The 24,970-nt window shown below is 44.9% G+C and overlaps 1 protein-coding gene across 2 annotated transcripts in view; it reads right to left on the reverse strand.

Moving 5' to 3' along the window:
- twsg1a (twisted gastrulation BMP signaling modulator 1a) overlaps nucleotides 1–24,970 on the reverse strand; it is a 63,852-nt gene that overhangs the window by 34,191 nt on the left and 4,691 nt on the right. For both annotated transcript variants that reach the window (XM_067975050.1, XM_067975058.1), the window contains exon 3: nucleotides 1,608–1,707. In XM_067975050.1, the coding sequence (XP_067831151.1) occupies nucleotides 1,608–1,707 (100 nt within the window). The remainder of the gene's footprint in view (nucleotides 1–1,607; nucleotides 1,708–24,970) is intronic.

The raw sequence follows: 24,970 nt of genomic DNA on the forward strand, positions 1-24,970 counted from the left end.
GTGAATCGAATTGGCTGAAGACTGGCTTCTGTGATGGTGGGGATATCGGGAAGAGGCCGAGATGGATCATCCACTCGGCACTTCTGGCTGAAGATGGTTCTTTTGCACTCACGTGCTGGACTCCGCCATCATTGAGGATGGGGATGTTTGCAAATCCTCCTCCTCCCGTTAGTTGTTTAATTGTCCACCACCATTCACGACTGGATGTCGACGGACTGCAGAGCTTTGATCTGATCCGCTGGTTGTGGAATCGCTTAGCTCTGGCTATAGCATGTTGCTTCCACTGTTTAGCATGCATATAGTCCTGTGTTGTAGCTTCACCAGGTTGGCACCTCATTTTTAGGTACGCCTGGTGCTGCTCCTGGCATGCTCTTCTACACTCTTCATTGAACCACGGTTGATCCCCTGGCTTGTTGGTAATGGTAGAGTGAGGAATATGCCGGGCCATGAGGTTACAGATTGCGCTGGAATACAATTCTGTTGCTGCTGATGGCCCACAACGCCTCATGGATGCCCAGTTTTGAGCTGCTAGATCTGTTCTGAATCTATCCCATTTAGCACGGTGATAGTGCCACACAACACGTGGGATGGTCTCCTCAGTCCGAAGTCGGGACTTCGTCTCCACGAGGACCGTGCGGTGGTCACTCCTACCAATACTGTCATGGACAGACGCATCTGCGACAGGTAGGTTAGTTAGGACGAGGTCAAGTAGGTTTTTCCTTCGTGTTGGTTCGCTCACCACCTGCCGCAGGCCCAGTCTGGCAGCTATGTCCTTCAGTACTCGGCCAGCAGCGATGCTACCGAGCCACTCTTGGTGATGGACATTGAAGTCCCCCTCCCAGAGTACATTCTGTGCCCTTGCTACCTCAGTGCTTCCTCCAAATGGTGGTCTACATGGAGGAGGACTGATTCATCAGCTGAGGGAGGGCGGTAGGTGGTAATCAGCACCGCTGCCTGCTGCCCAAAATATCACAGGGATAAGGATTTATAACTTGCAAAAACAATTTAATAATGAGAAAAATAAGTGAAAACTGAAGAAATATACTCAAAAAGATGTTTTTATCCAATCCAATATGGAGAAATATGATAATCCACGTAGCTGATATTTGTGGAGAAGTCAGAATGGTTTGCTCATCCCCCAAACGTACATTACTCCCAGTGTATCCACAAGCAGTCCAGTATGCTCCTCCCTCAAATACAGAACAAAATGTATAATGCCTTGGAGTATATATCTGAATGTAAACTCTTGAAATTTCAATTAAAAAAGAATGGTTTTCATGTACACTTAAACATCTATATTTTGATTAAATTATAATTCAATAATAGTTAAGTCCAGCATAGCTTCTTGTGATTGATATTGGAGTATGTATCACTAAAAACATCCTGGACAAACTGAAGTAACATACTTAGTAAAGACCTTTTAAGCGCACTGGAGGGAGTGCCAAAATAAATTTGAACAAGCTGCAATTATTCCAATACCAACATGACCCAGATAATAGTACATTGTATGTTTCATATTCTTTTACAATTCCAGTTCAACAAGCAGAGCTTCAAAAGATTAATCTTACAATTACACAGGTAGCTAAGGGAAGAAAGAGGCAACTCACCCACACAGTCGCAGCACTCGTCCCACAGAGTACCCAAGCAAAGCATGCATTCCTTGCAACAAGAACAGTTCCCATCTATAGGGCGGCATTGGCACAACTCCTGCAAAAAAAACATACATTATTAGAACAGTTGAGTATATAAGAAATTATCAAATCTATTTAAAAGTTTTGGGAGCATCTGTAATTCAAACATGATACTTTTGAGTGCCAAAAGCACAGAAAAGGAAAGGAACACAGTCATTTCACGCTGAGGTCAATTATAGGTTCATTTCTGTCGGTGAGGGATGTCTGCAGATTGACATGGAGCTTGAAATTTACAAATACTTGGCTCTCTGCAAACTCCCCTCACTAACAGCAATTAACCTGCAATTGGCCTCAGTGCCTATTCGGACCATTTCCCTACATGGAGTACCTGAGCAGTGGCCTTAAAGTTAGTTTAGCAGCTCAACAAGACAACTGTGCTCCAGACATCAGACTAGTTATCAGTATCACCCAGATGATCAGCTAGTATTTTTTTTTAAAATTGCTCAAAATCTTTACAATTTCAAAAGATTACAGGAATCATCCACACTCCTTGTTAAAATGCAAAGAAATTAAGAGCCTATCTCATTAACCACGCTTTTGTTCACCCCTCCCAATATCTCACTCTTTGGCTCGGCATTCATTTTTAAATTTTACTTGTGCCTCTGAAGTGCTTTGGGACGTTTTATATAAATGCAAGTTGTAACCTCTATCACCTCCTGACTCCCCAGGGGGATCAACCCTGGTTCAATGAGGAGTGTAGAAGAGCATGCCAGGAGCAGCACCAGGAGGACCTAAAAATGAGGTGCCAACCTGGTGAAGCTACAACTCAGGACTACACGCATGCTAAACAGCAGAAGCAACATGCTATAGACAGACCTAAGTGATTCCACAACCAACGGATCACATCAAACCTCTGCAGTCCTGCCACATCCAGTCGTGAATGGTGGTGGACAATTAAACAACTAACGGGAAGAGGAGGCTCCGTGAACATCCCCATCCTCAATGATGCCCATCCTCAGAACCTGCGAATACACAGGGTCTGCTCAGACGAGGAGGAACGCGATGGACACCTACAGACGCTGAAAGATGCCCTAGTAAGAACGGGATATGACGCTCGACTCATCGATCGACAGTTCCGACGGGCCACAGCGAAAAATCGCATAGACCTCCTCAGAAGACTAACACGGGACGCAACCAACAGAGTACCCTTCGTCGTCCAGTACTTCCCCGGAGCGGAGAAACTAGGCCATGTTCTCCGCAGCCTTCAACATGTCATCAATGACGACGAACACCTCGCTATGGCCATCCCCACACCTCCACTACTCGCCTTTAAACAGCCACCCAACCTCAAACAGACCATCGTTCGCAGCAAATTACCTAGCTTTCAGGAGAACAGCGTCCACGACACCACACAAACCTGCCACGGTAACCTCTGCAAGACATGCCAGATCATCGACACAGATACCACCATCACACGAGAGGACACCACCCACCAGGTGCATGGTTCATACTCCTGTGACTCGGCCAATGTTGTCTACCTCATACGTTGCAGGAAAGGATGCCCCAAAGCATGGTACATTGGCGAGACCATGCAGATGCTGCGACAACGGATGAACGGACACCGCGCAACAATCGCCAGACAGGAGGGTTCCCTCCCAGTCGGGGAACACTTCAGCAGTCAAGGACATTCAGCCACCAACCTTCGGGTAAGCATACTCCAAGGCGGCCTTCGAGACACACGACAACGCAAAATCGTCGAGCAGAAATTGATAGCCAAGTTCCGCACCCATGAGGACGGCCTCAACCAGGATCTTGGGTTCATGTCACGCTACACGTAACCCCACCAGCGAACATATGTTATCTGTTTTTAATACAACGGGTCATTTGCTGTCTTTTCTATGTTTCTGCCTCTCTGTTTTTTTTTGGTGGTTTGTATATTCGGTGGCCTTTTAGGTAACACCTCTCTGTCTGCACACTGTGATTGCTGTGGCAACGGGCAGTTGGAAAGACTGTCTGTAATCACCAGGCATTGTTCTGTGATTTATAAATGCGAAGGGTTCGAGGATTTCATTTCCACAACATTCACCTGAGGAAGGAGGAAGCCTCCGAAAGCTTGTGAATTTCAAATAAAATTGTTGGACTATAACTTGGTGTTGTAAAATTGTTTACAATTGTCAACCCCAGTCCATCACCGGCATCTCCACATCATGCTCAATGACGGCAGAGTCCAACACGTGAGTGCAAAAGACAAGGCTGAACCATCTTCAGCCAGAAGTGCCGAGTGGATGTTCCATCTCGGCCTCCTCCCGATATCCCCACAATCACAGAAGACAGTCTTTAGCAAATTTGATTCACTCCAAGTGATATCAAGAAACAGCCGAGTGCAGCAAAGGCTATGGGCCCCAACAACATCCCGGCTGTAGTGCTGAAGACTTGTGCTCCAGAACTAGCCACGCCTCTAGCCAAGCTGTTCCAGTACAACGACTGGCATTCACCCAGGTATGTCCTGTCCACAAAAAGCAGGACAAATCTAATCTGCCCAATTACTGCCCCATCAGTCCACTCTCAATCATCAAAGTGATGGAAGGTGTTGTCGACAGTGCTATCAAGCAGCACTCACTCACCAATAACCTGCTCACCGATGCTCAGTTTGGGTTCCGCCAAGACCACTCGGCTCCAGACCTCATTACAGCCTTGGTCCAAACATGGACAAAAGAGCTGAATTCCAGAGGTGAGGTGAGAGTGACTGCCCTTGACATCAAGGCAGCATTTGACCGAGCGTGGCACCAAGGAGCCCTAGTAAAATTGAAGTCAATGGGAATCAGGGGGAAAACTCTCCAATGGCTGGTTTTAAATAAATTTAATACAGAAATCGACAGTTTCCTAGAAGTAAAGGGAATTAGGGGTTACGGGGAGCGGGCAGGAAATTGGACATGAATTTAGATTTGAGATTAGGATCAGATAAGCCATGATCTTATTGAATGGCGGAGCAGGCTCGAGGGGCCGATTGGCCTACTCCTGCTCCTGCTCCTATTTCTAATGTTCTTATGTTCATACCTAACACAAAGGAAGATAGTAGTTGCTGTTGCAAGCCAATCATCTCAGCCCCAGGACATTGCTGCAAGAGTTCCTCAGGGCAGTGCCCTAGGCCCAACCATCTTCAGCTACTTCATCAATGACCTTCCCTCCATAATAAGGTCAGAAATGGGGATGTTCGCTGATGATTACACAGTGTTTAGTTCCATTTGCAGCCCCTCAGATAATGAAGCAGTCCGTGCCCGCATGTAGCAAGATCTGGACAAGGTCCAGGCTTGGGCTGATAAGTGGCAAGTAACAATCGCGCTAGACAAGTGCCAGGCAATGACCATCTCCAACGAGAGAGAGTCTAACCACCTTCCCTTGACATTCAATGGCATTACCATCACTGAATCCCCCACCATCAACATCCTGGGGGTCACCATTGACCAGAAACTTAACTGGACCAGCCATATAAATACTGTGGCTACAAGAGCAGGTCAGAGGCTGGGTATTCTGTGGTGAGTGACTCACCTCCGGACTCCCCAAAGCCTTTCCACCATCTACAAGGCACAAGTCAGGAGTGTGATGGAATACTCTCCACTTGTCTGGATGAGTGCAGCTCCAACAACACTCAAGAAGCTCAACACCATCCAGGACAAAGCACCCCATCCATCACCACCGGCGAACTGTGGCTGCAGTGTGTACCATCTACAGGATTCACTGCAGCCACTCGCCAAGGCTTCTTCGACAGCACCTCCCAAACCCGCGACCTCTACCACCTAGAAGGACGAGGGCAGCAGGCACATGGGAACAACACCACCTGCACGTTCCCCTCCAAGTCACACACCATCCCGACTTGAAAATATAATCGCCATTCCTTCATCGTCGCTGGGTCAAAATCCTGGACCTCCCTACCTAATAACACTGTGGGAGAGCCTTCACCACACGGACTGCAGCGGTACAAGGCGGGGGCTCACCACCACCTTCTCAAGGGCAATTAGGGATGGGCGATAAATGCTGGCCTTGCTAGCGATGCCCACATCCCATGAACGAATAAAAAAAAACATCCTCCCCTAAAAACAATGAATGACTCTTAATGGGACCCAGCTGCACGGCCAACAGCAACCCTCCTTACCCAAGCAGCCATTCTCCAAGTCTGAACTGTGATTTTTTGTTGGCAGACTGTTCAACTGGAGGATTATGAACAAACTCAACCTTGTCCTCAGCCTATATTCATACACAGTTTCAGGAGTCATCTCTGGATAGCAACAAACATACAAAAAGGATCACTATGCCTACCATTTGCTCACCCTGCCCTTTAGATGGTGCAACATTATACACCACTGTCCGAATCACTAGTAAGGCAGCCTGGGGAAGGCAAAAAAAGAAATGGTTAATGAGCAGCCATTTGATGCCCGCAGTGTGCTGGCTAATTTTAAAATCAGGCCCAAATCTGAAAATGGCTTGGGCTTCCCGACTCTAGCCTTGGCCAGGTGAACAACCGATAGCGCGCCAGTTTTGGACCCAAACCGAAAATTTCCCCGCAGTATTTATCTTTTGCCAATTTTCTTCCCTCCTTCTTTCCTGAAGCAACTGATTCCTGTTAGGGTACAGCTCCATGGATGCCAGTTGTCGTCTAGTACCTCACCAAGTAGCTGTTCAACCATTGGTGGGGGGGGGGGACCATGTAAACCCAATCCTGTCTTCACCCGAAGTAGACATAAACGTATATTCCAGCATGGGGGTCACTCGAGAACAATCAGGGGGCAGAATCCTGGGTGATTTTCCCCTCCCATACCCAGGGAGCATTAAAGCCGACAGAGATCAGCTTACTCAGCACAGACCAGAAATTGAAGTAGAGACCTTCTAGACTGTACGACTCAGTTACACTTTTCCTTTACCAACCAAGCAAGACACCAATTTTTAAGTGGCAGTTCATTTCCCCACTGAGGTGTCCTTATTGCTTCACACAGTTTTCTTCAGCTTAAGCTACTAGGCCCTAATCACACTCATATGAAACAGATTTCAAGCCCACTTCAGGATTTGAGCGTATAATCTAAGGCTGACCAATTCAGTGCAGTAGTGAGGGACTGCTGCATTGTCAGCGGTGCCATCTTTCTGATGGGACATTAAGCTGAGGCAACACCTGCCTATTCAGCTACATGTAAAAAAAAATCCCATGGTTCTATTTGAAGAGGAGCAGGGAATTCTCACGGTCAACGTTCCTTCATCAACCAACGTGGCCAAAACAGACTGATTGGTCATTTATCTTGTTGCTGTTTGTAAGACCTTGCTGTGCGCGAATTGGTTGCCATGTTTGCAGACAAAACAGTTGACGGCACTTCAAAAATAATGAATTGGTTGTGAAGCGTTTTAAAATGTCCTAAGAACGTGAAATGCACTATAGATATATATGCAAGCTCCCCCCCCCTCTTTCTAAACTTTTGCTGAATAAGCACTGTGTTTTTAAAAAAACCTCTTTTGTCCTGTTTAAATGGTTCAATGTGTTTTTAAAAACAAAAAAAAAATCACCATAACATGGAATGTATCTTATTGCTGATTTATCTAATGTGCAGGAGGCTTCACTTACAGAATAAATGATCAGCAGGGAATCAGTCCACAGCTGTAATCTAATCAAGGTGTTCAGGAGACATTAGAAACCACGGGAGCAGAGATTGAGTGGTTTACGAACATGGTTTGAATCTTACTACAGATTTGAGAAATCATCAGCGGATTCTGAGGAAATTGTATATTGTGTATATATTTCAGAAACTGCAATGAATTTCAGTGTTTGGCAGATATTTTCAAATTACTTTTCCTTCAATATGGCCGATATCACTCTGACCACAATTGAAAGAATGCACAAAGTCTAGCCTTCCCAAGTCAAATGTTTATGGTTCTAAGTACTCTAAGGGGATTTTCCCCAGCATTGTTTGTTTGATGGTAAGCATTGCTGGAATAGACTAATAAATAAACCACGGCAGAGCAAAGCAGCTTTAAAGAATTAAAAATGCAAAGAAGCCAGATAATACCTCTTTACCACTCAATCTAAATTGACAACAGGATGGAAGCCAATTGAATGGCTTTAAACATATTATTTTAGCCACATCACCCTAGATTAAGGGTAAAAAAAACACAACCCAAGGTTCCCGCTCCTGATTGCTATGCAGCGACTCCTGCTGGAAAGTGTGAGCAGATGTTGGGCATAAACATGATTGTTTACTGACTGTAATGAATGGCCTCCATAGTCAAATAGCCTTCAAACATCGCTGCCTAGGTTCATAAGTGCAAATGGCTATTTGGGTGAGGTACTGGAGGGCAGCCATCACCTGTGGAACCATAGCCTGGCACGAGTCAACGGCTTCAGGAGAGGAAGACATTGGGGCTGGCAGTTGAGGAGAAAAAATAAACACAGCACATACTCCAGATTTGATTAACTGAAAGCAGAACCTTACACCACACTCAGCACTCGGCCCAGAGCAGTGTTTTTAATTAACCTTTCATTCCCAAGGATTTCAGGAGATTCCAAAGTTTCTACGTGACTATGTCAGATTCATAGGCAAGGGGTTAAAGGACTGTTAAGAAGAAAAAAAAGAATCAAGTAATTGGCTACATTTCCTGGAGAAAAAAAAAGTGTTCCAGCAGCCCTTAAACAGATGTGCACTGGCACGTACTGATGCGACAAGCTTGTGCTTTTAATCACAATGCACCCTGGTAAGAGGCGTTTGTGTGAGTTGCAACTCCGCCTTGAGGAATGCAGCAGGAAAAGTCGATAGAACTGCTGCTCTGTACAATAACGACTACAGGGAATGTGGGAGGCACTTTATGTGCCAGAATATTTATTACTGAGGCCGACAGCCCCCCACATAAGTGGATTTAACATGATACAGCACAAAATACACAAACACTGTGCTCAGTTGATAATTTAGATTATTTTTTAAATAGCATTTTTGTCACTAAAGAGCTTTTACAGTGGGAAATATGTCTGAGGTCATGTAGTTGATGCGAGTTAGCATTGGTGCTTCGTTCAATTTTAGTGCAGTCATATCGTTTTAGGGTGTGTAGGGGTAATTTTTAACTTCGATGGGGCAGAAACTGGCGGTAGTGGATCAGCCTCCGATTATAAATCTCACCTGTTTTTCCTTTTCATTAATTCAATGAAATGCAAAAATTGGGAGGGGTGCATAACGGGCGGACGACTCGCTACCGCCAGTTTTCTGCCCCATCGAAGTTGAAAATTACCATTGCCTCTGCTTGCAGCCTCCCTACTTTTCATGTTGCTCAGAGCAGCAACTGAGTGGGACGGGACCGAAGTCTGCATCCTTTCCCATTCTGCACCACCCTCGAACGAGAATCCCTTAAATCGGTCAGATTCAAGCCCCAAGCCAGGTCATGAGAAATTAAGGCCAGGATGATCAAGAAAAATCAAGATGTGGAGATGCCGGTGATGGACTGGGGTTAACAATTGTAAACAATTTTACAACACCAAGTTATAGTCCAACGATTTTATTTTTAATCCCACAAGCTTTCGGGGGCTTTCCCCTTCCTCAGGCGGTGTGGAAGGGGAAAGCCCCACACCGCCTGAGGAAGGGGAAAGCCCCCGAAAGCTTGTGGGATTAAAAATAAAATCGTTGGACTATAACTTGGTGTTGTAAAAAACAAAAATCAAGTAATTCATCCAGCTCGCCTGGCAATTAGGTCCAAATATAGAACCAACTCAGCCCATTTTTCAGAACCTCTTGTTGGCACCTATTCGAAAAACACCTGTTAAAGTTATGTGCAATGCAATGAATACTGAAGGAGTCTTCAGAATGAAAAATCTCTCTTTAATTCAAGGCAATCAAAATTGGTCACAAGAACATAGCAAGATAAAGTAACTCAGCCCATTCACTTCATCCAAAGTCCATGCACAATTACTCTCTGCATGGGGGCGGGGGAGGGGGTAAGAGGCAATGAGAATCAGCCGGCATGGGCCGCTGTGGTTTTGTGGACTCCTGCTCTTCCAGGCCCCACAAAAATTCCCCTCCAAGAATTTGCCATTTTTGGAGCAGCCTCCAGAAGACCCTTTAAAAGCTGCTGCTAACGCTGCTCACCGAGTTTCCAAAGCTTCTCTTCCAGAGGGGTTACATTTAAATTCTTCCTATACAGCACCTCAATAATATACAATCACCTCCGTACAACAGTATACAGGAGACAAGGATCTCAAACATAGGCAATAAAAGTTGAGATTCTCTTCCCCTCCGCCAATTGCGGAGATCTCTCCCGTTAGTGCTCTCTCACATTGTGCTGCTGCACCATCGTTTGTATGGCTTGTATTCTTACATTTTTTTTTAAAGTTTCATTTTCCCCTTCAAAGTTTTTTGCCAGTGAATGTTTTGTGCAAATTAATGCCAATCATACAGATTCCTAAAATATTTCCTTTTTTTTGCTCCCAGCAACAATATCAAGCTTCCTGAAATCAAGGTTAACGAGGCAAATGGAGAGTGAAGCTCCCAATACTCCATTCAACACTAATGGACCTTGACCCCAATTTGGTAATGCAGGGACCATTTGCAGCACACTTCCCTGTCACCCGTGCCTCTTTGCAACCTTGCTGCGCCATGCGCAGTGGACCTCCATTTAGGGTTTGTAGGTTATGTATTATTTCCACTCCTTGCTCTCCAGCAATAAGGTAGCAAGGGAATGCCATTAAGAGGCAGAACTATCCCAGTTTTCACCCTCACAATATTCGGGTGGATAGTTCTCGTCACTATAGTATGATGGACTGCAGGGAAATTTTGGGTGTAGACCTATAGGAACAGGAGTAGGCAATTCAGCCCCTCGAGCCTGTTCTGCCATTCAATTAGATCATGGCTAATCTTAGCCTTGATATCCCATATCCCTTAACACCCTTACCTAACAAAAAAATCTATCAATCTCAGTTTTGAAATTTTCAATTGACCCAGCATCTGCGGTTTTTTTTGGAAGGGGAGGGGGGGGAAAGTGTGTTCCAGATTTCCACTACCCTTGTGTGAAGAAGTGCTTCCTGAGATCATCCCTGAACAGCTGAACTCTAATTTTGAAGTTATGCCCCGTTGTTCTGGACTCCCGCACTAGAGGGAATAGTTTTTCTCTATCTACCCTAACAAATCCTTTAATCATCTTAAACACCTCAATTAGATCACCTCTTAATCTTCTATACTCAAGGGAATACAAGCCTAGTTTATGCAACTTGTCCTCATAATTTAACTCTTTTAACACTAGTATCATTTTGGTAAATCTGTGCTGCACCCCTTGCAAGGCCAATAGATCCTTCTTGAGGTGCAGTGCCCAGAACTGAATGCAGTACTCCAGATGCAGTCTAAAAGAACTTTATACAACCATAGCATAACCTTTGCTATGGTTCCACCCCTTTGTATTCCTGCCCCCTTGAGATAAAGGCAAACATTCCATTAGCCTTTTAATTATTTTTTGTAATTGAGCACTAGTTTTTAGTGATTTCTGTACATGGACCTCTAAATCTCTCTGCTCCTCCACAGTTCCTAGCTTCTCACCATTTAGAAAATGCTCTGCTCTGTCTTTCTTAGGTCCAAAGTGGATTACCTCACACATACGGCTCTCTACTTCTTCATCTATTGATAAATATAGTGAAAAGATGAGGCCCCAGTAGAGATCCCTTGGGGACACTAGGGGGGTAACTTTAACACCCAAAAACGGGTAGTTTGGGGGCGGATGGGCAGTAAAAATAGTGGATTTTTGGAGCGGGACCGCATCCTGGCTCCAACACGCCCGCTTCCGGGTTTGACCCAGGTGCGTTTGGATCCGTGTGCGTGCAATGGACACCCGGAGGTCCCACCTCCACTTAACGTCAGCGGGCTGATACTTAAAACGGGTAATGAACCTCATTGAAATAGTTGAGCTACTTAATTATTTGTGTATTACAAAAGTAAAGCAACTTTAAGCTTACCTGTTCGGGTTTTCTATTGCTTCCAATTCACATCAGGCGAAAGCTGGCGGGAAGGGCTGGATCCATGAGGCGAGTGCCTTTATCGCACAGCTTGTGGTCCAGGAGGAGCAGGAGTGCTTCATCCAGGCCCAACAAGCTCACCTAGCATGACATGACGCTGTGATCAGCTGACCTCCCTCCTCTCCCCCTTACCAAATGCTGGACCATCCCCACCTCCGACTCTTTACCTGACCTCCGATCTTTTCCCGGCATCAGCCCCCCCTCCCCCCCAACCAAAATCTCTTCCCGGCATCAGCCCCCCACCCCAATCTCTTCCCCGCATCAGGCTGGCTGCCGGGCACATCCCGCCAACTTAACTTGCGGGTTTCGCGTCCGATTATCTTCCCCTCCCTGCTCCCTTCTAAAGTCATGCCCCAGTAGTTGCATCGTGCCAACTGAAGTACATACCCTTCATCCCTACTCTCTGTCTCCTACCCCCTAACCCATGTCCCTTTACTCAATGATGAAAAATGTTGCAGCATTGCTGGGAGTGACTCTCAAGCAAGATACAGGTTAGAACTGTGACCCTACAGAAGATGCAACGGTGTTTTAAATAAACACACCGCCAGATCAGTAGCCCAGGACAATTTTAAGACACAATAGCTTTAAAAGCAAATCCTAACAAATCTCAGGCAGGTTTCTGTATCAATCGAACGTCTGAACTGAAGCTACAAGGCATCAAGTAAAAAGCTCACAGTTAAAGAAACACGCCTGGAACAATAACAATTCCACTATTCTAACCTTCTTTCCCAGCCAGGAATACATACACAGCCTAATCTCTTCTTTAGCAGAACAATGGCCCGTTGATGGGCTGCTTCTTTTAAATAGTGTAAGTATGGTGCAATAATCCAACAATGTCCCCTTCTGGTTAAATCTTTACAGTAGAAAAAAATACTCCTGATGCTACATGTTTGAAATCTACAAGTCCTTGAAGCTTTGAAGTCACCTATTAAATTGCCCAAGGGGCATATCTCTCAGGTTTCATTGGCTCGAAAATGCCATGAAAGAGGTCTTAATGAAGGGGGAGGGGGCATCATTCGTCGAACACTGATGGACCGAGTTCTGTTGAATTCCTGTCCTGACAAATAAGTGCAACAGCCACTTACGAGAGCAACCTATCTGGTTACAAAAAGTGATTCTGTTTATTCAACAAGGCCCGTGCACTGAATCTTTTAACTCATTGTGTGCAACATTGATACATCAATTGCACAAACAAACTCCCTTAAAAAGGTTCTGTTCAGAAAATATTGTTAGTAGACCTTGAATGAGCCTTCCCTCCCCCCCCCCCCACTTTCAAACTGAGTTTCTACCACTAGTAATTGGTAAAACAAATTGAAACAAAAAAATACACTGCTGTTTCCTATCCCTGACCCCACCCCTATAATAAGCTTGCAAACTTAGAACTGAGCAGCCCCCCCACTTTCCTACCCCAGACGTAGGATCTTCATTTTTCCCAGTTGTGCATTAAGGACACACATGACAGACAACATTTGTCTCCATACCTGAAGGGCAGAAGCTGGCACTTATACACTAGAGTGCAGCTAGTAGCAAGTGTGCGATCCTATGCTCGACTTACTGCACCCCAAAGTGTAAATGGCCTGGTCTGCAGGGAACCAAAAGGATTGTAAATTACAAATGTGAGTCTATGAATCGACCATCGGATTAATGCCTCCTATTTCAGCAAAATAAACAAGGGGAGACAGTCTCACGCATTCCAGATTGTATAAAGTACAAATCTACTAAATAATTAGAGTTGTCTCTGTTTTGCTGAAACAAAGTTTCACCTATGTCTTTACTCTTAGGATGAGTGACTTTAGTCAAATAGATACAAGTCTGCGCTGCCACTCTCGTCACATACCCAGATCAATATAGATAGAAAGCAAAATACTGCGGATGCTGGAAATCTGAAATAAAAACAGAAAATGCTGGAAATACTCAGCAAGTCGGGCAGCATCTGTGGAGAAAGAAACAGAGTTAACATTTCAGGTCGGAGACCTTTCGACAGACCAATTCTGTCTGACGAAAGGTCTTCGACCTGAAACATTAACTCTGTTTCTTTCTCCACAGATGCTGCCTGACTTGCTGAGCTTCTCCAGAATTTTCTGTTTTTATTTCAGATTTCCAGCATCCGCAGTATTTTGCCTTTTACTAGTTTGAGCTCGTGTCCCCAGCCTCCTGTCATTGTTTAGTTTGAAGTAGTGTTATGGATCTACCTTTTCTATACCATTTACTCTCATAGACTTCTAAGGTAGCATCTGTTTGATCAAGCTCATTCAATCTCACTGTGTAGAGATCGGTGGAATCTTGCGACTTTGATCATTGTGGCACCTCACTTAATTCCCTCTCCTCCCCAACATAACTCCTTTCAAGTGTGTTTTTTTTTTACCCTTCAGCCAATTTCTTACCCAATCCTCTAATTCCGACTGCTTCATTTTTAAAAAATTCATTCTTGGGATGTAGACGTCGCTGGCAAAGCCAGCATTTATTGCCCATCCCTACTTGCCCGTAAGTAGGTAGTGGTGAGCCGCCTTCTTGAACCGCTGCAGTCCGTGTGGTGACGGTGGTCTCACAATGCTGTCAGGTCAGGAGTTCCAAGATTTTGACCCAGCGGCAGCTTAGCTATTAGTCTTTTGCAATCAACATTATCAAATACTTTTTTGGAAGTCAAGGTAAATCACATTGTAGGATTTTCCACAGTCCAGTTTGCATTTGCAACTATGCTTTTTCCAGGGCCCTCTTTGCCTCTTTGACCATTCTTTTAACATGTTTCAGCAGGTTCCTAGATTCACTCCAGTGGACTCCTTCATCTTTCTTCACAATTTGATTTTTTTCGCATTTTGCTTCCGATTGTGTTAATCCAATTAGGGTCACACTTGATTCCTCTTAACTCACTAATCCTAAGTAAGTATTTTAATAGTGTTCCACTTGTCCTCTACTGACTTGTCCTCTACTGAAGTGTTAACAAAACTCCCCAGTTTGCTAAAGCTGTTCCCTCATTTCCTTGCAGTTAAAATTACATATACCCGGCTCCTGGTGCTTGGTATTTCTGAATCCAATGTCATATTGAACTAGATCATTCTGTGGTTGAGTACACTTCAAATAAATTATTGGCTGTGGAGAACTTTTGGACATTCTGAGAATATAAAAAGCGCTATATAAATGCAAGTTAGTTCTTTCAACAATTTTCATCCTTCTTCCCCATCTACCACATCCATATTTCTCATGCACAAACATCCCATAGCAACCACTGTGGAATCATGGAGTCGCTATACAATCAGTTCAGAAATACTGTGTTATAAAAATTCAAGTTAAGCCATTTTAAAAATCAAAGTACATCAGCTTAGAGTACATCATTTGTATATTTTTTGTTTGGGTACTATTTTATTATGATGCGTTTTTAAAAAACACTTGAGTAATCACATCACAAGTGTCACAGGCCAGTGTCAGAGGCTGAACCAGACCGTTCGCAACCTTGGAGTCCTATCTGACCCGGAGATGAGCTTCCGACCACATATCTGCGCCATCACCAAGAACGCCTACTTCCACCTCCGTAACATCGCCCGTCTCCGCCCCTGCCTCAGCTCATCTACTGCTGAAACCCTCATCCATGCCTTTGTTACTTCCAGACTGGACTATTCCAATGCCCTCCTGGTTGGCCTCCTATCTTCCACCCTCCATAAACTTGAGCTCATCCAAAACTCTGCTGCCCGTATCCTAACTCGCACTAAGTCCCATTCACCCATCACCCCTATGCTCGCTGACCTACTTTGGCTCCAGGTCTGGCAATGCCTCAATTTTAAAATTCTCATTCTTGTTTTCAATCCTCCACGGCCTCGCCCCTCCCTATCTCTAACCTCCTCCAGCCCTACAACACCGCCCCTCCACCCCCCCCCACCCCACCGAGATCTCTGCGCTCCTCCAATTCTTGCGCATTCCCGATTTTAATCATTCCACCATTGGTGGCCATGCCTTCAGCTGCCTCGGCCCTAAGCTCCCTAAACCTATCCACCTCTCTCTCCTCCTTTAAAACGCTCCTTAAAACCTACCTATCCCTGTCCTAACATCTCCTTGTGCAACTTGGTGTCAAATTATGTTTGATAACACTCCTGTGAAATGCCTTGGGACGTTTTACTACGTTAAAGGCGCTATATAAATGCAAGTTATTGTTGTGTCATTGCTTCTATCAGATTAATTGAATCATTGACGGGCATTTTCCATTGTTCTGAATGGAATGAAAACCACATTTAAGAGCTGAGTAATACCCAACTGAAGTCTACTAATTGGACAGTAAAAGGCTGAACTTGGTCATTTAATGAGTAATGTAGCGTGGTTATGATAATACTAACCAAGCCTACAATCAGGTTATGGGAACTCTAAACAATATGGGTGTAACTATTTTCTCAACATGCTTTCACAATTAACCATTTTTAAGAGCATAAAAAAAGATTTGCACTGTACGACACCTCAAAACACATCACCCACAAAAAGTTGCTTTTTGGGTGCAGAGGCTGTTATGTAAGCAAACACTGCAGCCAATAACATGAAAGTTGCCAGCACTCGAATGGTTGAAATGATTGCAATGTACTAAACCTTCTGTTGTTTAAAGTGATGTGGAGATGCCGGTGATGGACTGGGGTTGACAATTGTAAACAATTTTACAACACCAAGTTATAGTCCAGCAATTTTATTTTAAATTCACAAGCTTTCGGAGACTTCCTCCTTCCTCAGGTAAAACATTTACCTGAGGAAGGAGGAAGTCTCCGAAAGCTTGTGAATTTAAAATAAAATTGCTGGACTATAACTTGGTGTTGTAAAATTGTTTACAGTTGTTTAAAGTAATAGACTTACCACAAAACATCATAATTAAAAGGGAGTTTCTTAGTTGCAAACAAACACACACATTTCTGGGGAGGACTGGGCTACTGAGGTCACATGGGTCACACATCCATTGACAGCAGAGGGGAGGCCAACAAAAAGAAAAATCTATCACGGAAAAGCAGACAAAAAAAAAGAGAAAGTTCTAAAAATCAGCACAAAACTTAATAATAAAATGCCCGACAGAAAATAGGGATCAAAGAAACATGAATGGATTGGGTAGAGTGGGAGAGGATGTGCGGGGAAAAAAAGGGGCACAAACAATCAAGGAACAACTAACACAGAAAGTACATGGCAAAAAAATCATGCAACAGAGATGCAAAAAAATCCCACAGGTCCTACAGTCACGCACCTGCAGGCCATGGGGTCAGAGGCTGAACCTGTGCGAGAGAACACAGTTTAAAGCTAAAATCAGAAATCTCAAAAACAAATAGACGAACACTTAAAAACCTATGACCCAGGCTTCTGAACCAAAGAGAGGCCTCCGCGGGGAAATGCTGAGATATAAAACACAAAACTGTCAATTGTGCGGGTAAGTTTAATGATAATACAATTTATTTGCACGTTTATTTTGTAAACCTTACTTTTAATTACAAACCTTACTTTTAGTGCTGCATCCTTAGGTTACTGAGGAAGCAAAATGGTGGCTGAAAATATTTTTAAAAGGTTATGAGCTGTTTCATGAATTCCTTTTTTCCCTTGTTTATAGATTATTTATTGGTAGCTGTTTGCTGATTTGTCACGAGTAGTTTTCCTGCATGTTCAGTTAACTGATTTCTTTTAATTATTTTTTGTTAACAAAAATGATATTTGAACCAATGAAACAAGTGTGACATACATTTGTCATGTCAAATTAATGACCTGAACTTGGGTATAATTTCAAAGTTTGCAGATGACAGGAAACTCGAAACGTAGTAAACAATATGGAGGATAGTAACAGACTTCAGGAGGACATAGACAGACTGGTGAAATGGGCAGACACGTGGCAGATGAAATTTAATGCAGAGAAGTATGAAGTGATATATTTTGGTAGGAAAAATGAGGAGAGGCAATATAAACTAAATGTTACAATTTTAAAGGGGATGCAGGAACAGAGACACCTGGGGGAGTATGTACACAAATCTTTGAAGGTGGCAGGACAAGTTGAGAAAGGCTGTTAAAAAAGCAGATGGGATCCTGGGCTTTATTAATAGAAGCATTGAGTACAAAAGCAAGGAAGTTATGCTAAACCTTAATAAAACACTGGAGTATTGTGTTCAATTCTGGGCACCACACTTTAGGAATGATGTCAAAGCCTTAGAGAAGGTGCAGAATAGTTTAACTACAATAGTACCAGGGATGAGGGACTTCAGTTATGTGGAGAGACTGGAGAAGCTGGAGTTGTTCTCCTTAGAACAGAGAAGGTTAAGGTGAGATTTGATGGAGGTGTTCAAAATCATGAACGGTTTTGATAGAGTTAATAGGGAGATACTGTTTCCAGTGGCAGAGGTGTCAGTAACCAGAGGACACAGATTTAAGGTGATCAGCAAAAGAGCCAGAGGCGACATGAGGAAACATTTTTTTTAATGCAGCGAGTTGTAATAATCTGGAATGCTCTGCCTGAAAGGGTGGTGGAAGCAAATTCAATAGTAACTTTCAAAAGGGAACTGGATAAATACTTGAAGGGAAAAAGTTTACAGGACTATGGGGAGAGCGCAGGGGAGTGGGATTAATTGGATAGAGTCCGCACAGCCACAAAGTGTTATAAATTGGATAGCCAGATGGTGAACGATAGAATACTAGCGCCTAATCTTCAGTTGCTTCCAAGCCTTTATTCACAGAGCTCCACATCACACCCACAACCCAGAGAAGCTCTCTTATAAATGGATTCACGAGATCCCAATTGATACGCACCACCTAAATACAATTAATACTAATTGATGGATGATCCATCTCAGCCTCCTCCCAATATCCCCACCATCACAGAAGCCGGTCTTCAGCCAATCCCACCATCATAAGATCAGAAATGGGGATGTTCGCTGATGATTGCATAATATTCTGTTCCATTCTCAACCCCTCAGATAATGAAGCAGTCCGTGCCCGCATGCAACATCCAGGCTTGGGCTCATAAGTGGCAAGTAACATTTGCACCAGACAAGTGCCAGGCAATGACCATCTCCACCTCCCCATGACATTCAACGGCATTACCATCGCCAAATCCCCCACCATCAACATCCTGGGGGTCACTATTGACCAGAAACTTAACTGGACCAACCACATAAATACTGTGGCTACAACAGCAGGTCAGAGGCTGGGTATTCTGCAGTGAGTGACTCACCTCCTGACTCCCCAAAGCCTTTCCATCATCTACAAGGCACAAGTCAGGAGTGTGATGGAATACTCTCCACTTGCCTGGATGAGTGCAGCTCCAACAACACTCAAGAAGCTCGACACCTTCCAGGACAAAGTTGCCCGCTTGATTGGCACCCCATTCACCACCCTAAACATTCACTCCCTTCACCACCGACACACTGTGGCTGCAGTGTGTACCATCCACAGGATGCACTGCAGCAAATTACCAAGGCTTCTTCGACAGCACCTCCCAAACCTACGACCTCTACCACCTAGAAGGACAAGGGCAGCAGGCACATGGGAACACCCCCACCTGCACGTTCCCCTCCAAGTCACACACCATCCCGACTTGGAAATATATCGCTGTTCCTTCATCGTCGCTGGGTCAAAATCCTGGAACTCCCTTCCTAACAGCACTGTGGGAGAACCTTCACCACACGGACGGCAGTGGTTCAAGAAGGTGGCTCACCACCACCTTCTCAAGGACAATTAGGGATGGGCAATAAATGCTGGCGTTGCCAGCAACGCCCACATCCCATGAACGAATAAAAAAAATATATAAATCACATGGATAAAATTAACAAAATGGGCCGAATGGCTTCTTCGTGTGCTGTACCTGCTATGAAACTATGAAATGCAACTTTAATTGTACAGATACTGTGGAGTTGCCCGGAGCAGTTTTAGTCTGTTTTTTTTGTTTGGTTTTGGCTGGTGGCAAGTATACCTACAATCCACCCAATTTATTTATGATTTATTTATGAGGGCTTATGATCACCTGCGTCAGCACCAACTCCTGATGTTGTGAGTGAGTGACCATCCCAACCATACAGGTCAATTGAACTGTCTGGAATGATGTAGTTAGAGATGTTGGCGGTGATCCAAGATTCTCCTGGGAGTCGTTTGCTCAGATATCAACACGCAGTTGATGCCATTCGTTCAAACCAAAAGATTAAAAGGAGATGCAGAAAGTAGGAAGAACATTACTTTCATTATAAACTGCTCCACTATCCCACCATATAACAGCATCTCCTACTTTAAACTAAGATTTAAAAAGGAAAAACCATAAATGCTGGAAACTTGAAATGAAAAGAAGATAGACATCTGCTGAAGCCTACACACCTGAGAAGTTAGAACCTGTCTTTTCTCTTTCCAGATGTTGACTGACCTGCTGTGTATTTCCAGCATTTTCAGTTTTTATTTCACCATCTCCTACCTGTTAGGAATATCACAGAATCATAGAGCACAGAAGGAGGCCATTCAGCCCATTGTGCCTGTGCCAGCTCTCTGAAAGAGCTACCATTAATTCCCACTCTCCGCTCTTTCCCCATAGCCCTGCAAATTTTTCCTTTTTAAGTATTTATCCAATTCCCTTTTGAAAGTTACTATTGAATCTGCTTGCATCACCCTTTCAGGCAGTGCATTCCAGATCATAACAACTCGCTGTGTAAAAAAAAATCCCCCTCATCTCCCCCTGGCGTTTTTGCCAATTGCCTTAAATCAGTGTCCCCTGGTTACCAACCCTCCTGCCAGTGGAAACAGTATTTTCCAATCTATCAAAACCCCTCATAATTGTGAATACATTCAATTCAGTAGTTATTTCTTTTCCCTTGGAGTCCAAACATTTCAGCTCTCCACTACTTTCCAACTGATGGCCTGCATAAATCCTAAAGCAGCTTTATTCAAATCTATAGGATTGTGGCTTCCTCTGGAAGTTGCTGGGCCAGGAAATTTAGTGCGTGTTAAGTGCACAGGTCTAATTACCCAGAACAAAATTTCGTTGGAAAAGGGTAGACCATAATGTACGGTAGCATAGTGGTTATGTTACTGGGCTAGTAATCCAGAGGCCTGGACTAAAATCCAGAGTCATGAGTTCAAATCCCGCCACGGCAGCTGGCGAATTTAAATTCAATTAATTAATTAAATTCAATTAATTAAATAAAAATCTGGAATTAAAATACTAGTATCAGTAATGATGGCCATGAAACTACCGGATTGTCGTAAAAACCCATCTGGTTCACTAATGTCCTTTAGGGAAGGAAGCCTGCCGCCCTTACCCGGTCTGGCCTATATGTGACTCCAGACCCACAGCAATGTGGTTGATTCTTAATTGCCCTCTGAAATGGCCTAGCAAGCCACTCAGTTGTAAAATCTCGCTACGAAAAGTCATAATAAGAATAAAACCGGACGGACCACCCGGCATCGGACCACGAGGCATCGGACCACTAGGCACCGGACACGACAACGGCAAAACACCAAGCCCAGTCGACCCTGCAAGGTCCTCCTTACTAACATCTGGGGACTTGTGCCAAAATTGGGAGAGCTGTCCCACAGACTAGTCAAGCAACAGCCTGACATAGCCATACTCACAGAATCATATCTTTCAGCCAACGTCCCAGACTCTTCCATCACCATCCCTGGGTATGTCCTGCCCCACCGGCAGGACAGACCCACCAGAGGTGGCGGTACAGTGATATACAGTCAGGAGGGAGTGGCCCTGGGAGTCCTCAACATTGACTCTGGACCCCATGAAATCTCATGGCATCAGGTCAAACATGGGCAAGGAAACCTCCTGCTGATTACCACCTACCGTCCTCCCTCAGCTGATGAATCAATCCTCCTTCATGTTGAACACCACTTGGAGGAAGCACTGAGGGTAGCAAGGGCACAAAATGTACTCTGGGTGGGGGACTTCAATGTCCATCACCAAGAGTGGCTCGGTAGCACCACTACTGACCGAGCTGGCCGAGTCCTGAAGGACATAGCTGCGAGACTGGGCCTGCGGCAGGTGGTGAGCAAACCAACACGAGGGAAAAACTTACTTGACCTCATCCTCACCAATCTACCTGTCGCAAATGCATCTGTCCATGACAGTATTGGTAGGAGTGACCACCGCACAGTCCTCGTGGAGATGAAATCCCGTCTTCGCACTGAGGACACCATCCAACGTGTTGTGTGGCACTACCACCGTGCTAAATGGGATAGATTCAGAACAGATCTAGCAGCTCAAAACTGGGCATCCATGAGGCGCTGTGGGCCATCAGCAGCAGCAGAATTGTATTCCAGCACAATCTGTAACCTCATGGCCCGGCATATTCCTCACTCTACCATTACCAACAAGCCAGGGGATCAACCCTGGTTCAATGAGGAGTGTAGAAGAGCATGCCAGGAGCAGCACCAGGCGTACCTAAAAATGAGGTGCCAACCTGGTGAAGCTACAACTCAGGACTACATGCATGCTAAACAGCGGAAGCAACATGCTATAGACAGAGCTAAGCGATTCCACAACCAACGGATCAGATCAAAGCTCTGCAGTCCTGCCACATCCAGTCGTGAATGGTGGTGGACAATTAAACAACTAACGGGAGGAGGAGGCTCTGCAAACATCCCCATTCTCAATGATGGCGGAGTCCAGCACGTGAGTGCAAAAGACAAGGCTGAAGCGTTTGCAACCATCTTCAGCCAGAAGTGCCGAGTGGATAATCCATCTCAGCCTCCTCCCGATATCCCCACCATCACGGAAGCCAGTCTTCGGCCAATTCGATTCACTCCACGTGATATCAAGAAACGGCTGAGTGCACTGGATACAGCAAAGGCTATGGGCCCCGACAACATCCCAGCTGTAGTGCTGAAGACTTGTGCTCCAGAACTAGCTGCGCCTCTAGCCAAGCTGTTCCAGTACAGCTACAACACTGGCATCCACCCGACAATGTGGAAAATTGCCCAGGTATGTCCTGTCCACAAAAAGCAGGACAAATCCAATCCGGCCAATTACCGCCCCATCAGTCTACTCTCAATCATCAGCAAAGTGATGGAAGGTGTCGTCGACAGTGCTATCAAGCGGCACTTACTCACCAATAACCTGCTCACCGATGCTCAGTTTGGGTTCCGCCAGGACCACTCGGCTCCAGACCTCATTACAGCCTTGGTCCAAACATGGACAAAAGAGCTGCATTCCAGAGGTGAGGTGAGAGTGACTGCCCTTGACATCAAGGCGGCATTTGACCGAGTGTGGCACCAAGGAGCCCTAGTAAAATTGAAGTCAATGGGAATCAGGGGGAAAACTCTCCAGTGGCTGGAGTCATACCTGGCACAAAGGAAGATGGTAGTGGTTGTTGGAGGCCAGTCATCTCAGCCCCAGGGCATTGCTGCAGGAGTTCCTCAGGGCAGTGTCCTTGGCCCAACCATCTTCAGCTGCTTCATCAATGACCTTCCCTCCATCATAAGGTCAGAAATGGGGATGTTCGCTGATGACTGCACAGTGTTCAGTTCCATTCGCAACCCCTCAGATAATGAAGCAGTCCGAGCCTGCATGCAGCAAGACCTGGACAACATCCAGGCTTGGGCTCATAAGTGGCAAGTAACATTCGCGCCAGATAAGTGACAGGCAATGACCATCTCCAACAAGAGAGAGTCTAACCACCTCCCCTTGACATTCAACGGCATTACCATTGCCGAATCCCCCACCATCAACACCCCCACCATTGACCAGAAACTTAACTGGACCAGCCATATAAATACTGTGGCTACGAGAGCAGGTCAGAGGCTGGGTATTCTGCGGCGAGTGACTCACCTCCTGACTCCCCAAAGTCTTTCCACCATCTACAAGGCACAAGTCAGGAGTGTGATGGAATACTCTCCACTTGCCTGGATGAGTGCAGCTCCAACAACACTCAAGAAGCTCGACACCATCCAAGATAAAGCAGCCCGCTTGATTGGCACCCCATCCACCACCCTAAACATTCACTCCCTTCACCACCGGCGCACTGTGGCTGCAGTGTGCACCATCCACAGGATGCACTGCAGCAACTCGCCAAGGCTTCTTCGACAGCACCTCCCAAACCCGCGACCTCTACCACCTAGAAGGACAAGGGCAGCAGGCGCATGGGAACAACACCACCTGCACGTTCCCCTCCAAGTCACACACCATCCCGACTTGGAAATATATCGCCGTTCCTTCATTGTCGCTGGGTCAAAATCCTGGAACTCCCTTCCTAACAGCATTGTGGGAGAACCGTCACCACACGGACTGCAGCGGTTCAAGAAGGCGGCTCACCACCACCTTCTCGAGGGCAATTAGGGATGGGCAATAAATGCCGGCCTTGCCAGCGACGCCCACATCCCGTGAACGAATAAAAAAAAAAGTCTCCACCCACCTACCTCTGCAAATTTCCAATAGATACAAACATTCACCTCCTTAACCTGATAATCACTTCTGATCTATACTGGTATAAACAAATGGTTAAGATTGCTGGAGGAAGCTCGTAGAAGAATGGAAAGCTTCAGTCAAAAGTTACTTGTCTCTATCAATAATTCAGCGTTCAAGAAAAATCTATCGACTCAGTGATGAAATACTGACAGACAGCCAAGAAAACCTCTCTCGTTCTTAGATTCGGTGCAGTCTAAAGTTATGCAGACTAGTGGACTCCATGAGGGAGGCCTACTCCCATGCCAGAATCCAGCCTCGGAGATGGAAATCTGACATGGACTGCCAGATCATGACTGTAGCAGCATTACATGAGTTGCCAGCATTTAATCCAGACTTCCATATTTATGCCAGAAAACTAGAGCGGGTGCAGCTGCACTTCAATTTTATCAATCTACAAGTCTGCACAAAATACCAGTGGTGAAACATCACACACTATCTTCCATATGTAACTCTTTCCTGGAAAGTGTCACACCTGGAACTCCATGTCTCATGTGTAGATTTTTAAACATTTAGAATCTCTTGCTGAACCAGTCACGTGATTTGTACGCAAAGCATTAGTCATGGAACACAGATACAACAGACAGCTTTTAAAATGTAAACCTATTCATGGTTTTGTTTGTATACTATACAAAACAACAACTGGTTGGGCGTATGTAACAGCTGCAACACAGTATGACGAGTATTTAAACTACAAATGCAATCACATCAGAAACATTTCCTTCCATTAGATACGGATATAGAACTGGACGTCATTGCAGTGCAAGATATACAATACAATCACAAGAACTCATCATGACACTCCCCAAAACTTGGTCAAATGTGATATAAAACTAACAAACAGAAGTGCAAACTGCAAATAACACAGATTGGAAAGCTTGACGATCACACATCTCAAGGTCCTTGGAAGTTTGTTGGAGTCATGTA

This window comes from Heptranchias perlo, chromosome 3, assembly GCF_035084215.1.
Source record: "Heptranchias perlo isolate sHepPer1 chromosome 3, sHepPer1.hap1, whole genome shotgun sequence".
NCBI classification, from domain to species: Eukaryota; Metazoa; Chordata; class Chondrichthyes; order Hexanchiformes; family Hexanchidae; genus Heptranchias; species Heptranchias perlo.